A 16752-nucleotide genomic window follows, 5' to 3' on the forward strand; every position below is an offset into this window, starting at 1 on the left:
AACAAACCACAATAACCCGAACACTGTAAGGAAAGGTTGATTTAAAAGCTCCTATTTCTGTGCTCTATCACTGTCCTAATGCTTCACTCGATGTCATTATACAGAAAGTTTTTGAGCAGCAGCTCCTCACACTCGCTCAGAAGCTGCTGAGTGGATCCATCCAGACAGTGAAACATTTCCTTGCTATCCTCCTCCTGTGTCATGATAGCTGATTGTGAGCTTTCCGCCCGACACAGACCATAAACCTTCACAGACACGAGCGGCCTAACAAGAGACTTAACCAGGTCTGCGTCCAAAAGACGCCCGAACCAGCTGCTTCTCTCCTCCTTCGTCTTCGTCTCTGTGTCTGCTTCAGAAAAATGAGAGGAGCTGCTCAAAAAAAAAAACCCAAAAAATACAAAAAAACGTGTATAACAGTGGCTTGTGTGTTCCCAAGGATACTGAGCTCGCACGGTCTGCCAGTCTATCACACAGGAGCACACTGCTTTTGTGACAAACTGGCAGACGAACATCTTTCATTCCTGTAGCTCCTCTCTGTGCTCCCCTTCTTCTGCAGAGACAATCCTCACAATAACGTCACTGGTGAGCGCACGGCTACACAGTGTCCTCCCCACCACCACCACCACCACCACCACGCTGCTTTCTGTTGATTCAGTGCAGCGTGCACTGATGCTCCACCACTCTACATTCATTAGAAAGGAAAAAAAAACGGTGATGAACACACAGCGGGGAGCTGTCAAAACGCCGCAAGAAGGTCAGGAGACGTATTTAATTACTTTCCAGTGTGCGGCATGCATGTGTGCCATGCGGAATAACAACAAATGCTCACATTAAACCCTCAGAATCGTTTGCTTGCAGCCCAAAACATCATGCTTTGTCAAAGCTGCCACGAGGATAGACAGCCATACAAGCTCTATTTTAACAGGTGAGTAGCCTGGCCATCCTCTAAATCCTTCAGAGGCTGTATCCATTACAGGATCCATGAGAGGTGGGTAAGAGGCAGCGAGCATGGAGGGACTGCTTCACTGCACACCACACAACCCACTTTTCTTTTCACTCTAACTGGCAATTGTTAAATTCGCAGACATGTCAGTCTTCTTCACAATTTAGAGCGCTGCCAGGTAACTCCTCGCGGACGAAACTTTCCCCCGGCGGTCGCTGCCGTCTCAGGATGAAAACAACAGAGTCATTCTGCAGTCTGGCGGCGTATTACACAAAGTCCTTAAAGATTCATGAGGGAACTTGCATTCAAATAAGCCTAAAACCCATCCTGTTTCAGACCAGTAACAACACAGTCTGGCAGCGGGAAGTGAATCATAGTGCCCCAGTGACTTGGAAGTGCCCACACATGCAAATGTGTGCGTTGGTGCAACAGATTATTCAGATGCATGAACGCTTTGCCTTCGGGGGTCGCCCCGCCGCTGCAGAGCCGTGGTCACTCCCCGTGCGTAACGACCACCCCGCGCTGCGTTTCCTCTCCAGAGAGGAGGAAAGTGGTGACACACGGGTGACACATGCATGACACAGGTCACCCACAGAGGAGGCGAACGGATGAATGGATGCCTCCTGCTTTGCCCTGTTTTCAGAGTCTCACAGGAAAAAGAAAAAAAAGACGACAACATTTTCCATTTATAAGTCTCTATTTGACTAAATGTGCTGACAAGAAAGTTGGGAAAGCCTTGACCCTTCACACACGTGCCGCACCAAATTGATAATGTGCAAAATGTATGGACTTTGTTTTCATTTCACCAGACTTGACAAATTCAAATAACCTTATCATTTTAACATAATTAACAAAGTCAAACACATTCACAGTCAAAACGCCCTGTTTATTATATTTCCAAATTAAATAAAAAAAAGGTTAAATGATGTATCAACATATTAAACACAACTAGTGGGTTTGTTAGGCTTAGAAATCCGAGTATCCCCCTCATCAACACCACCCATCACATTGAACATTGTTAATTATAGGGAAAGCGGCTTGTTTTAGCCTTTAATAATGTTTCCATATAATTAAACTGTCATGGTTTGGTCCATGATGGTTTAGTTCCAGTTTGTCTGAAGCTGAACTCACTATTGTGCTATAATATAACTGTAGTATAAAAAATACTGCACTCTCCCGCTCACTGGCATCATCGGCACACACACACGAGCCACAGCAGAAATGTTCCTCATTAGGTTGTTGGGACAACTACAGATAAATATTATTAACATTATTAGACGTACACAGGCAGCACTAATATTGGCCAACCTTGTCTGCTGAAATATAAGGTGACATTAGCGCACGCACCGCATTGTCTGCGATTTCAATTAGATTCAGATGAGCGTAGTGTCTGCGGGTCATTTGGTGTAAAAATGAAAAAAGGGAGGAGACCACGTGGTGGAATAGCGGTGAGCACTGTTGCCTCACAGCGGGAAAGTCACTGGTTTGAATCCCGGTTCACCTCTAAACCAGAGGTGTCAAACTGCTGGCCCACCACTAAATATCATGTTATAATGATGCTAGCAATATTTTTTACAATAGTTAGGCAATGTAATAAAAGATTCTGTTGTAAAAAGTGTATTTCCTGCCGCTGTAACATATTGAATTCCACCCTCGGGGGATTAATAAAGTTTTATTCTATCTTATTCTGTTCTATTCTATTCTAACATAAAAATTGCATACACGCTGTATATAAGCTTGTTTGGCGTTTAAATTACAGTTGTCCACGTTATGACTTACTTTATTTGTGGTTTGTGTCTGTTTTTGATTTTAATAGATGTATTTTTGCATAGTAAATTTTATTGTGAAGTATACATGATTCTACATCCAAACAAGCACTTTTACTTTGAAATTCTGTGAAACATCGTTAATTACATTAGAATTTTAAGCTGTGAGAGTGAGAGTCAAATTTCCACGTCAAAAACTTTGGTCACGATTAGGACTGGAGCTGTGGTTTGCGTGATATGAGAGAAAATGTGTTCTTAACGGCGTGTTACTGAAAGTGCAGTCAATAAAACATATTTAAAGCATAAAGGCTGTTATGTTTTAATGACTCGGGTTAAACAGGACACGCAATTGTGGTGTGAAACCTGAAAAACACACTAGTTAAGGATTAATCATCTCTTTATCAATGTCATATAAGCTTTTAAGCTTTAAAATTAAGTTTTCAGCAAACATTGGGTTAATTAGGGGTCAAAATTGACCTTGAGACATAGACATAAAATATGAATCATGATTATTGAAAGACTGTCCTTCCATGACATTTTGTTCACAGTAACATAAACATAGAACGCCACCAGACTTCATTTCCAACCCTTCTATTTATTTTGAGTTCAAATCTTCGGTGAATTTCACCATTTCTGTTAATTGAAAAAAAAAAAAGTCAAAAGTGCAAAGTGAGGCAGCTCCATTTTTTGCATATTATTTGTCAAATTAACAGTAAAAACTCCGTGCACTGCAGTTTGCGGATCCATCTGCCGTCGGACTAAAGCTGTGACTGCTAATTGCTAATGCCGACGCAGGCACCAGGCGAGGGTATCGATTCCTCGACGTCGCTCCTCAAACACCTCGAACGACACTGAGAAACCAGTGGCGATAGACCTGCGCGTCACGGGGGGGGCGCCGTGGTGCAGGAGGAGGGCAATTTACTGAGAGGATGCACACACATGCTGCAGACACACACTGCTGCACTCACACACAAAAAAAACCTGAGGCTGTAACACATGTGGACAGGGTGACAAGTTGTTTGTAGGGAAAGAGTAGAAAGAAAAAAAAAACTACAGCATCAGCAGATGTAATTAAATCTGGGTGTTTAAAAAAAAAAAAAAGAAAAAAAGATTAAGTGTGTGTTTAATAGATCAATAATGATGGACGGAGAAGACAAAGCAGATTAATCAAAGCGTTCAGAATGTGCAGCACTTAGGCGGGCAATTAATACGTCAGGGGAACCTCAGGAACCAAAAAAAAAAGCCGGAGGAAATAAATGTAAATGCAGCTTCAGGAGCTATTATTTAGGATTATCACCATTGATTTTGTCCATATCTGTGCGAGCATCTGACTTTAATATCGCTATCGATTAACCACTTTTGAACAGGTTTTGATAGACACCCACTCACACATGGCCTCTCATAAAACTTTCAGTTTCAGATCCCCCCCGTTTCCTCAAGGAGAGTTACGAACATCGATCCGCTGCGGGTTTAAAAGCAGCGAGTTCAGCACGTGCTCGCATGGAACGTGTGACAACTTCTATATCAGCCTAATAGTGCATCAAAAACAACTGGGACTGGGAGTCAATATGGCTGCCGGCCAGGACAAGCTAATTTCTTTGGCTTTGCATCAGATGTTTTGCATAAAATGACTTGAACTGACAGAGGGAGGAAGCAGAGATAGAAGGAGAGCTCATTGTGTAATGTTTGCCATCATAATCCCTGCAAATTACTGACAGGAAGATGAACTGTGACTGTATAACTAGAGCAACCACAGGCCTCTGTTGCCTAATGAGAACGGGTGTGCATCTCTCCCTTAGTACAAATCTGGAATAAGATGTTTCTTTTTTTATAACGGAATAAAATCGTATTTTTTTTGTAGACATTTATTTTTAGTGACAAATTAGAATATCACTGCTCACCTTCAAAAAGATATTTCATAAAATGACAAAAGTGTTTCACGGTTAAAGGTCCAGTGTTATTTTCATCTTTAGTAAGTGTACAACCAGCTGACAGTGTGAATTTGTTGTTTTTCATTAGCCCAGAATGAGCCGTTTATATTTATATCAGGAGCTTTTACAGTAGCCCACATTGGACAACATTATTCTCATAATATTACGACTTAATTCTCATAATATAACGACTTAATTCTCATAATATTACGACTTAATTCTCATAATGTTACGACTTAATTCTCGTAATGTTACGACTTAATTCTCATAATGTTACGACTTAATTCTCATAATGTTACGGCTTTATCTTCGTAATAATATTCTCATAATATTATGACTTTATTCGTGTAATATTGTGTCTTTTTTTAAAATGATGACTTCATTCGCGTAATATTACGACTTTTTTTTTAATTACGACTTCATTCGCGTAATATTGCGAATTTTTTAAAATTACAACTTCATTCTCGTAATGTGATGACTTTATTCTCATAATAATATTCTCATAATATTATGACTTTATTCGCGTAATATTGCGACTTTTTTAAAATTACGACTTTATTCTCATATTACGACTGTATTCTCGTAATATTATGACTTTATTCTCGTAATACTGTGACTTTTTTTAAAATGACGACTTCTCATAAATTCTCAAAATATCAAAAATATTCATTTTTGCGCTCAATTGGTTTTGCCTGAATTGTTTTTTAAATTCCTCATTGTTTTGTGCTGCAGCTTTTCCTTCAGTCATACATCCTATTATGTTTTCTAGTCACATGTTAATATTTTCTACATATTTTTTTTAATTATTTCTTTAGTTTAGTTCTTTCTGTTTTTGACGCAGTGTGAGCTGTTGGCTATTTGCAGAAGTGCTCTTTAGTCTGTTTTTATAGCCCTGTGAGTACGAGATGGGGTGTTTTTATGTATTTCACTGAGTATGTATCTGCTTATTCTACTTGTGTTTTATGTAATTTTAATGTTACTGTACAGCACTTTGGGCAACTGTGTTGTTTGCTTTTTTAAATGTGCTTTATAAATAAAGTTGATTGTATATTGCAGAGGCTCCACATGTGTCTGAATGTTGGTTGTCGTGTGTTTCAGAAATTAACCGACACAAAAAGAGACTGTGTGACCCCACTGGTTATTGTTTTGACTCAAGACACAATTAGAATAAACATTTTTGACATTTTTGCCGTCTGGCTGACGCAGCCATAATATCAAAATAAAACAATTATATTTGAGAACGTAGCATGACGTTAAAACGCAGATGAAACATCAAATCTCGCGGGAGTTGCTCGCGAACAGAGTCTCACAAGCGCAGAGAACCCTCATTAAGAGAGTCTGAGGTGACGCAACGAGGAAGTAACTGCGTATCAGCGTCATTAATCCAATGCACAGGACATTTCCCCTCAGTTCAAAGCGCATTCAAATCGATGGAGTGGTCGGCTAATCCTTGTGTGTTCCTATCTTTTACTTTAAAAGCGATTAACAGATAGTATCTGGTAGGTTTTATAGCCTTTTTACAAATAATGATATTTAATGGTAAAATCACAACGTTAAAGGTTCCTGTTTTTGTGTGTGTTTTTTTTTTAGTTTTGACCATGGCTATTGGGTTTACTGCTTCTTCTTTCTTCTTTTTTTTTCATGCCAGACCCACAGGATCCGCAGACTCAATCTCCTGCAGCCTGCTTTGTTTCTGGCTCTATTGAACCAGAAAAGGTGGACTCTTAGAAGATGTCTGGGGGGCGGCGGTGGTTGTGGTGAAGTGGCTTTCCTGATTGTGATGCTCCCTCTCTCTCTTTTGTGCTTGTATTTGTTACCGCTTTCTGGCACCAACACTCACCTTGTCAGGACCAGTAGTCCTCATGGAGACCGAAACCTGGTCCTAATAAGGTGGAACATCATTTCTGTGGAGGATAAAGATTTAAATTGTGGTTAGGTAAAGGTTAGGGTTAGACATTAACTGGTTATGGTTAAGGTTATATAATAGATAATGTTTTGTTTGGGCTGTGCAAATGAATGTAAGTCAATGCAGTGTCCTAAGAGGAATAGATGCACAAACCTGTGTGTGTGTGTTCCAGGTATTACTCATGTTGTGGGGACTTAAATCTGTTTACACAGTCCCCATAAGGTAAATTCTAACATGTTTAAGGTGATGACAGGTTAGGATGAGGTGTAGGTTATGGTTAAACCAGTAGTAGTCATGGTTAAGGTTAGAGGAAGTCTCCAGGGAATAAATGTAAGTCAACGTAATGTCCTCTGAAGTAATGGCAACCAGACTGTGTGTGTGTTCAATTAGGAAATCAAACAGAATTGCTGTCTTTGACCACAGCTGTGCTCTATGAACCTCGCAGTGTTATTCATTCAAGAATACAATGTATATATAAAGTACATACTCTGCACTATTGATTGCATAATATGTATATATATATAAAAAAAACCTGTAGCATAGCCTCACGTATAATTTCTGCAGACTGAACGATGGCTTCCCGTGTGATTTCCGTGAAGAAGAAGAAAAGGGAAAATGTGAGTTTTTCTTTGCTTTTTGTGACTTTGAAATGAGCAAGTCTGACAAAAGAAAGCTCAAGTCAGGATGCTGCACTCAAAGTTGATAATTTGAGTTCGACACATGTTACAGCCTGCAATAACACATTTCTGACCAATAACAAGCTCCTCCATCTGCCACTATACCACTTTATCTCAAATTTTTTTGTCCTCTTATAAAACACCCGTACAATAATAGTAACACAATAATGAAAAATGACTGAGGGTCTTTGGAGGGTGTAGCTTCTTATTTAGCACGTCCGTTCAAGCGGAGGCAACGGCAAACATGACTGTCCCAGTTAATCCAAGCGCTGAATTTATTTTGAACGAGACATGTTAAGATTACAAAGATTAGATGAGTTGCTAATAGAATTTGCCTCTCGTATTCCTGTTTAGATTTCACAGAGCAAGGTCTGATTATGACTCATGTTACTTCAAGAGCTTCATTGTCACTCAAGGGCAAATTGCAAATTGTTTTGCACTTGGCAGAAACAAAAAACAAGGACGCGAGACGACGCAGCACAACCAAACATCTCCACGTGATCGAATGACACGTTTGTCAGTCGCGTCGATAAAGTGCGATGAGAACGGCGCGATCGGAAATTGGGCAAAGTGATCGATTTCGATGACTGTAAACGGAACAAAGGAGAATTTATTTGTTTTTTTCTGAGGAGTCAATGGTCTCAATCGCTACCTAGCAACCAGAAGACTACGTGTACTTTCTTTTATGCAGTTCATGCCACAAAAAAGTGGCATGCAGCCTTCGTATGTCACACAACGCACGTCAATATCGACATAGTGTTTAAGAGATGCCTCAGGTTATTATGTATGAGGCACATGCGTCAATATTGCTCCATCCATTAATAAATGAGTCAGCTGCTACTCCATTAATCAATCCAGCATTTTGAATGTGAGAATCTGCCGCTAAGACTCCTCCAGCACCTCCAGACTGTGATTGGACCCGACAGGACCTGAGAGAGAGAGGAGCCGAAAATCACCTGCACCCACACTGCATCTTTAGTCAGGCAATCAAAACACCAACAGATTACTAACTTGGCTCAATGTTGGTATAAAGAGAGCATTTGAGTTGGCCAGACAGCTAAACTTGATATTGATTTTTTTATTTTCCCGAAGAAAAACTCAGTAAATCTTAGTGTAGAATCTCCTAAACACATTTGCGCTATAGATTAAAGCTCCTATAAGCAGGGAAATCCCTGCAATTAAAGTGAATAGTGGGAGTGGAAGCTTTGAATGAGACACCCAAGAATCAATTTGTGATTAATCAAAGATTGCAATATTGATTTGCTTTTTTTCTTGGAAGAGGAAAGGCAGCAGACATGCAGAGGCCGTCTGCCTGAAACAGGAATGCTCCTGGTCCTATTTCCTTGCAGTCTGTTTGGACGGGTGATCACATTTTTTTCCATATTTTTGTGAGCAGCTCAAGACCCCTAAGAAATCCATGCTCTTTAGTCTGCTGTTTTATACACATTCACATTGCACAGCAAATGTTACAGGTGTAACATCTGCTTATGTCAGTCAGTGTTTCTGAAAAACACAGACCACAGAATGACACCAAACTAATAAAAAAGTAAGTGCAACCCAGTCACAAGGACATACATTGACACACAATGGCTAGAAAATGACAACAAAGCGGCAAAATGAGGAGCAAGAGGTTGCAAAAATGTAAAGTGATGACAAGCGAATGCAAAACTGCTTATGTCTCTTTCATTCTGGGGCCTTTTGTCTGAGCCAAGGGCCCCATTGTCTCATAATCTGAACATGATTCATTCGCGCTGACAACAAACTGAATCAGATTTCATGAGAGCAGTTCTGTTTTCATACTGCTATGCTCCTTCAGGTCCTCCACGACTTCCTCTCGAATGTGAGAACGAACAAAACATTCAATTTGGGGCAACTGTTGTGCACTTCAAAACTACACAATGGCCCTACAGCAAACTGACTAATTTACTATGCAGATGCCGGTTCAAGAGATCACAGCACAACACAAAGCTTGCAAATGTTGGCAAATTCAAGAGCTGCTCTTATCACTTCTTCAAATGTCCTTGAATTATGAAGCAAGACGGGGGAAAAACTGCATATTTCAAGTTAATATGCTGAATGGATTTTCAGAAACTTGTGTGTGCCTTACTGACCTTCGTGGCATTTTTGCCGCGTTGTCCTGCAGGGCAGATTCCAGTCAACTGGTAAGTTCAAGCAAACATCTAAGATGTGCTGGATTTTGCAGCTATTATCCGTTCCCGTTCCTCGCAGAGATTCAATCTGCTGAAAAGAACGAGGGGAGTAGACGGTTACCATCAGAGAGACGGAGGAAAAGTATCCCCTAATAGAACATCACACACCTCAGTGCGCGCCGCAGCTGCGGCAGATGCATGGTAGCATAATCATATGCAGAAATTACACTTATTTATTTTTCAAAGGCACAAGTTCAAACATGTTCATAGGCAGCCGCACCACCCAGCCTCCTGCTGTTATGTTTGCCACGGTCGTCGGTGTTCCTGCTGTTTGTGTTGCCGCTGCTGCCGCCTTGTTGTGGTTACTTCTCACTTTCCAACCCACTCTTGCCTCATCTTTGTGGGTTTGAAAGTTTGTTTTATTTTATTTTTTGCTTTCCGTCTGATCCCGTAACCACTCGCTAATTCACAGTTCAGAGCTATAACAAAGAAAGGAAGAATGCGTTCTTTTTTTTTTTGGCCTAAATGGGATCAATTTTCCCACACATGAAGGCAAGAAAATGTGTTTATGAGAAGATAAAGATGCTTCAGAGCATCTACGCTCAACTATGCAAGAACATAGATTCAAACAGGCGTAAGAAATACTGCAAGTTCAACCACCAAAGTAAAATAAGAGCATCTTGAAACGCCACATTTATTAGCTGATGCATTACTGGCCTCTAGTGGTGGATATTGATGGGTGTAATAAAGAGTGTAAACAGCAATCACGCTGAAATAGAGGCTCTCAGGCAATATGTTGATGTTAACCGTCAGTGAATTGTCTGACACTTGACAGGGCCAGTGTTTATAAAGTGACTCCAGTGCCGGCTTTAACTGAGTGTTGAGGACTGTTGCCTCTAATGAGGGTAATCACTGCCACTGAATTCCATCCTTTTCCATCAGGTAATTACACATTAAATTCACACAAGGTGTAAATTCACTGATTGGAGATGCAGCAGATAAAACAGTAATCTTGCGTCTCCTCAGACAGAACCTGCTCCTTCTGTGGTCTGTCTTGTTAATTCAAATGAAAACAGATGCTTATGTGGGCGCCGGGGTGACAAGCTGAATATTTCATGTATATTGTAGATCACGGGCGCGGCTTAAGTGCAAAATTACAGCACTTCCCACACCTCAATCAATACTTCTGACAAACCAATCACAGAAGTGTAATAAAAATTTAACATCAAGGTCACTTCAGCTGCACTTAAATCATTTCTTTTGATTGAAAAATACGCGAGAAAACACAGCCAGCATGCAAACGGAGTCATGATTACAGGAGTTACTTTTATTTCATACACAGACATACACAGTACATCAAGATGGAATATGCTAATATATTTGGGAAATCAGCGGAAACATTGTTTGGGATTGTTGTTATTTCTTCTACACCGGGGCGTCGTCCCTCTCCGCGGGGAACACTTCGATTTCTTTGATGATCCGCTTAGCAATAATGTCATTGTTTGCCGAGACCATCCTTCGAGACATCAAATCGAACGGTCCCCCTGAATCATCAAACAGAGCCTTTGTTAAAAAAAAAATGGGTTTCATTTGCAGTCTGTTTGCCGAAAGCTAATCCCACTGATTCTCATTAGGTCACTCTTAGTTTGTGACCCGCTGCGGTTTGATGCAGCATAAAACAAACAAAAACAGACGATTATCGAGATCTGAAGGCATACACACCGTCCACATCCAGCAATATTCCTCCAGCTTCTTTGACTATAACTGCACCAGCGGCGATGTCCCAGCAGTGGATGCCGATCTCAAAGAAGGCTTCCACCGCGCCCGACGCCACCAGGCACATGTTAGTGGCAGCTGTCCCTGATCCACGGAGCCTGTCAGGACACATCAGCCGGACATGAGTACATTTCAAATCAACGATGATCACCCACAATGACAGTGAAGCAGAAGAGAAAAGAACAACGTAAATAAAGGGTAAAGTGTGCTGTGAAAGTAGATGATATTACACGTGGGTTTTACCTCTACCAAGGAGTTTGTTTTGACATATCAATCTGAATTGTTTGTGATGGATAGGTGTCATTTTCATGGCATCAAAAGGCAGATTCTAAACCATATACATATACAGTATTTCCTGCATTTTTGTCTTTGAAGAGATGTGTATGCAATAAAAAAGAGTCGGTGTATATGTAGTGTATGCGCGATGCGAAGCAAACTCACCCGTGCACTGGGATGCAGAGGATCTTCTGCATTGTAGAGAAAATCTTCTTCACTTTTTCGGGGGTCCTGTCCACACCGTGCTCAGAGATGATAATGGACTTCTTGATCTCTGTATATGGCGCCGCCGTGGTAAACATGTGACACATCAGGCAACAATGCATTGAATACTTTTTGATTTGAAGGACTCTACGTGACAGAAGAACCTGAGTCCCTGAGATCAGTCAATACCCGATGATTGCTCTCTTTCCAAATACACTGCAAAGCTCCATATGAGCGCATGAAAAAAAGGCAGCAGGTTTACCTTGTACATCAGACACCTGGATGGGTTCGTCGTTGCAGAAAGCTCCCATTCCATTCCTTGCTTTATACATCTTGTCTTCCAAGCAGCTGTACACGACACCAAACTCCAACTAAGAACAGAAAATGCACCATTTCATAAAGTATTGTTTTTTAAATTATTTTATGCATTTTCTTTGACGTACGTGCTTGTTGACAGCAAAGGCGATGGACACGGCCACAAATGGGAATCTGTAAATGAAAAGCACCACTTATTACATTATGAAGCTGTAGAAACTGGTATTTTACTGTTTTAATGATATAAGTGCATTTTTGCTTCTTTAGAAAAAAAGGATAGCATCACTGCAGCACTGGACTCATCAAAAGGGTCATAATTAGTCTTTTAATTAAACCTGGGTGTTTTAACACAACAATCAATAACCAATTTCTTATATATAACAAAACTGATCAGAAAGAAAACAAAAGGGGAGGGTTTCAGAATATTCCTTTAATGCTAGGTTAACAAGTAGCACTGGAATATCTGGCATTTTAATTAACTGAAGCTGCTTTTTAACCACAGATAACCAGAAATCAAGCTCGCTAAGTTAATGTTATCCCCCAGCGTGAACCTACACATGGAGAGAAACCAATCGATCGAAGGAGATGAATCGATCAATCAATGATAGTATCGAGTCACTTTGAACGGTTTAACTCAACTAATTGTCCTTTAACGAGACAGAGAGGGAGGCGTCTTACCCATGGACGAAGTTAGTGGTGCCGTCCACTGGGTCAATGATCCACGTAGGTTTGTCACTTAAGATACACTGCTCGCCCTTCGCGACCGACTCCTCCCCAATGAAACTGAAGCACAGAGGGAACAACAAACCAGTGAGCGATTGTCAGGATTTCGCTTTTGCATCGATCAACGAAAGCACACGGCAGCGTGTGTGTCAGTGTGTGTTTGTGTTGCAGTAAGTCCCACCAGTGCGTCCCTTCTCCAAATTCCTCTTTAAGAGACCCGATGATGATTTTCTCCACCCGTTCATCAGTCTTGGTTACGAGGTCGACAGTGCAGCTTTTTGTCATGACTCGAATCTCGCTTTCCCCAGCTTTCCTTATTTCCTGAAAAAAAATGGCATATAATTATGCTGCCTGATACTTGTATCATTAAATATCTTTATATTGATATATAGTCTAACGCTGTAATGTTTTCATTAAGAGAGCCTTTTGTTGATGCTGATATTGTTCTGCTTGTGTTTGTGCTTCCTAGACTAAAATGATGTAACGTAACCAGTAATGCTGTCTACATGCTGTCTCCCACTATGAAGCCTCCAGCCCCATTTTGAGGTTTTACAGCCAGAAAATTCACAGGTATCTCCTGACAAACAGGCTCCCATTGGTCTCCGAAACCAGCTGTCAATCACACCGGTGTGGACTCATACAGTATGTGCTCTTCTATTTTTGACACTATGCTCTGTTAAAAAAAAAGACCTCAAACTAGCAACTGAGACCATTAACTTCTCAAGAAAATGTTTACTGACGTTTTCAATCAAGTGAGAAGAAGAAGAATTCTTCCATTGACTTCCTTTCAAAGCAAAGTCGCCCCCTGGTGGCTAAACAATATATTTTTCCTCCCACATTGGCATCCTTGGGAGACCCAGAAGATAATCTGGTATTACTAGCACAATCTGCTCTGTTGCCTGCACTTGTCTTAACATGAAACTGCACACTTCCTGTGTGCAGCGCCAGAAATGTCGCCTATAGTAACACGAGATATAAACACAACTATACAACTATGAAACAGAGAGTCATGTGGAGCTGATAGGCTTAATCAGCATTCAGTTAACTAATTTGACAATGTATGGGATGTATGCCTGGCATTTAAAAGTTACGCACTACAGCTTTAAAGCTAGGCACCAACAACAACAACAACAGTGAAACACATTTATATACATACCTCTCCAGCCTTTCTGGCCACTTTAACAGCAAAGTCATACTCCCTCTGCCATTGCTGTGCCATGTTTTCTTTATTTCTCACTTAGGAGAGAGCTGTAAAAAGAAGAAAAAACAACAATTTAAGATGCAACAATGTATCATAAAAAAGAGGCTAAAATTAGGAGCATGCTCGTCATAAAAGGTGTCAAGGCCTCCTCTCTGAGGCCAGCAAGACCATACGGCAAACCTGCATGATTAACACATTGCTTTTTACAACACAATGTTGTTACACAACACTTCCTCTGCAGCCGCTGTCAACAGGTCCTGCTTCATTTTTTTTTAAACTCACAACCACAACTTTACAACTTTAAGCCACCGTGATTAGGAAACCGATGTTGCTAAAGGTGTCGGTGTTACGTGTGCAAACTGCAATAAACCTTTGCTAATACACTTCTTACATAAATATTGCATGGTATGTGCAAAATTCTTGCTGCAGATATTCATGAAAAAGAAGCCGCCTGGTCATGATTAGTGAAAGCAGGTAAAATCTCTGAGTATCAGGAGCCTAAGAGGCAAAACCCAGGGCAATAAATAAAAAAAAAATATCACACAGAAATGCATGTTAAGCTGATTGCTTCTGCGTATATGCCACTCACATTTGCATATTAACATTTTTATCACCTCCTCTCTGAATTTTGGTAACTGGAGAGGATGAGGATCCAGTAACTGGCTTGTAAGAGTAAAGGGGACACAAATATGATTTTAACAAGTGTTGGCTCATCTCGCTTATGGAGGTAAGCAAAAAAAATGATCACATCTTAAAAATCTTTTTACGTGAGTCCGATATTAGTATGTCAGGAAGAGACACCACCCCTCACCTCAATGAACTCTGTTGTAGTAGATCACAGCGTGTGCATCTCTTACCATCAGTCTCTATATGCATGATTCTTTGCCATCTTATGTCTTAAAAGCTTTTCTGTGTGATATCTGGCTGAACATTTGACATGTTTTAGGAAATAAATCAAAATTAAGTAAAAATAATAAATGAGATAATAGAAAATGAACCACCTCCTGTGATTATAAACACACAGTTGCACTACTTTTTGTACACACACGTATGATTAAAATGACTGAAATGGAAGAAAAACTTACTTTCTGTGAAGTCTGTTGGTGTTGGTAAACGTCGCTCCTTGATGCAAGTGCAACAGCTTTTGAAAAGCAAAACTTTTAGCTGCCTCTATCTTAAGAAGAAAAAAAGAAAAAAGCTGGCATGATAGAGTGGGAAAAGTACTGGCACCACCCTCACGTTTCCACAGAGCAAAACATTGCGCTTACAGTGGTTGGCCTGCGATGACATGGCGCGCTTCATTTAACATAAAGTAAGTTGCATTATAGGTGAGTGGAAAATTTCTCTGGGTTGTCTTCTCGATTGATCTGGGTGGACAGTGTGGAGGTGTCTCAGGAAGACAACACCCTGCTGTGACATAATCAGTGGTGTCCATACATCCCATTAACATCTCATGTCTCAGGCATGTCAAACACGCATGCAGATGGTGACTCATAATTAGCAATGCAACAAAAGCGCAGTAAATACCATCCTTACTGTGTTACTTACTTAACATTCAAGATCCTTACTTTGTTTTCTTCTGGAATGTTGGCAGGACTAACAAAGCCTCCTGCTAATTTAATATTTCCTGATAGCTTCACCGCTTTCAGCTTCTGTCCTTGTGTTCTCTTTGGAATACTCGGAAAAGGTTCACCCCCCTGTGAGAAATATTGTGTGCCTGCTCACCCGTTTTCTCACTACCTCACCTTCTCATCAATAAAATAAACTGCAGACACTCCACATGCACATTCTGACTTTACTGCATTCCTGCAACTGTCATGTGGACAGGCGACAGCACGCAGTTATTTTATTACACTATAAGGCGAGGTAACCTCTGCAACTACACCACAACGGGAGGAAATAACAAAACAACAACATTACGACTGTGACAGTCACAGAAACGACTTTATTGTTAAATTAAAACATACAATGAAGTGTAGCTTAATCTACCAGATATAATATGATCTAAACAGAATAATTCGCCTGAGAAAGACGCATCAGTGCAGCAAATAAAATCCTTGAAGATGTGCAGATCTTCTCTTTTATCAAATTTGGTGTGAGCTTTTGTTGATCCAGCAGCCATTTAAATATTTTTTGGAGTACTTGCCCTGATTTTTGACTTTTACACTGTAGTGTTCAGTGGCGTTTTTTTATATATTTTTACAATTGTCAATCAAAAAGTACTTCCGCCTTACAGACAGTCCCTCCAATCATGATGCATCAGCCCAGCGTCTACGCCCACTGGTTTTAATGTGCTGTGCTGTGCTGCTATGGGAATGTATGACACATACACGTTGTTTCTGTTCATGAAGACCAAACACAGGCAGAATCCCCAAAAGTTACACAATGCAGCTTTAATGTTGATATGAGACTTTATTGATGAATAAATGTCTTTCTAGTGTTTTATTTCAATGTACATTGTCTAATTCTTCTGCGTGAAGTAGCAGACAGTGTTTTTTTCCATGGCCCGTTCAGACACGATGTTCCCTCACTGCCACACCTTGCATTACTCAAATCTATGTGTCGAAATACCCAGAGCCTGTTTCTTCAATTCGCCAGTGATGACAGGAGAGGAGCACTTAACTAGTTTACATCCGATTCTCTCAAACGTAATCGCCTGATATAAGTCCCAGCTTTTGCGGAAAGATGCACAACATGTGCGGCAAAGATAAAAGAAAAAGACCCGTGTTGTTAAACAGATCAGTAATTCAGTGTGGTGTTCCATGCAGGAAGGATTTGTTGAAAGTTTTTTTTTTTTGACTGGGAGCAGCAGGAGAGCAGTTGTCACCTCGTTGTCCCGGTTGTGCACTAAATGTAAGACGCTCTCTAAAAATGTTGGGAGACA

General features: G+C 40.5%; 1 protein-coding gene across 1 annotated transcript; it reads right to left on the minus strand.

The window, feature by feature from the left end:
- Positions 1-10679: 10679 nt before the first annotated feature.
- LOC122771015 (inositol monophosphatase 1-like) lies at positions 10680-15090 on the minus strand. Its single transcript, XM_044028286.1, has 9 exons — positions 14954-15090; positions 13824-13915; positions 12849-12988; positions 12623-12727; positions 12073-12118; positions 11892-12000; positions 11591-11699; positions 11096-11247; positions 10680-10917 (listed from the first exon to the last, which is right to left on the minus strand). Exons 2-9 carry the CDS (start codon positions 13884-13886, stop codon positions 10799-10801), a joined length of 843 nt encoding a protein of 280 aa, XP_043884221.1. The 5' UTR covers positions 13887-13915; positions 14954-15090; the 3' UTR covers positions 10680-10798.
- Positions 15091-16752: the final 1662 nt, after the last annotated feature.

The sequence above is a fragment of the Solea senegalensis genome, linkage group LG1 (assembly GCF_019176455.1).
Source record: "Solea senegalensis isolate Sse05_10M linkage group LG1, IFAPA_SoseM_1, whole genome shotgun sequence".
Taxonomy (NCBI): Eukaryota; Metazoa; Chordata; class Actinopteri; order Pleuronectiformes; family Soleidae; genus Solea; species Solea senegalensis.

Coding starts and splice junctions, on each gene's coding strand:
- LOC122771015 (XM_044028286.1), bottom strand. CDS start 13,886: ATGGCACAGCAATGGCAGAGGGAGTATGACTTTGCTGTTAAAGTGGCC. Junction 12,728..12,848: donor TTTGGAGAAGGGACGCACTG/GTGGGACTTACT, acceptor TCTGTGCTTCAG/TTTCATTGGGGAGGAGTCGG. Junction 10,918..11,095: donor AATATTGCTGGATGTGGACG/GTGTGTATGCCT, acceptor TTGATGATTCAG/GGGGACCGTTCGATTTGATG.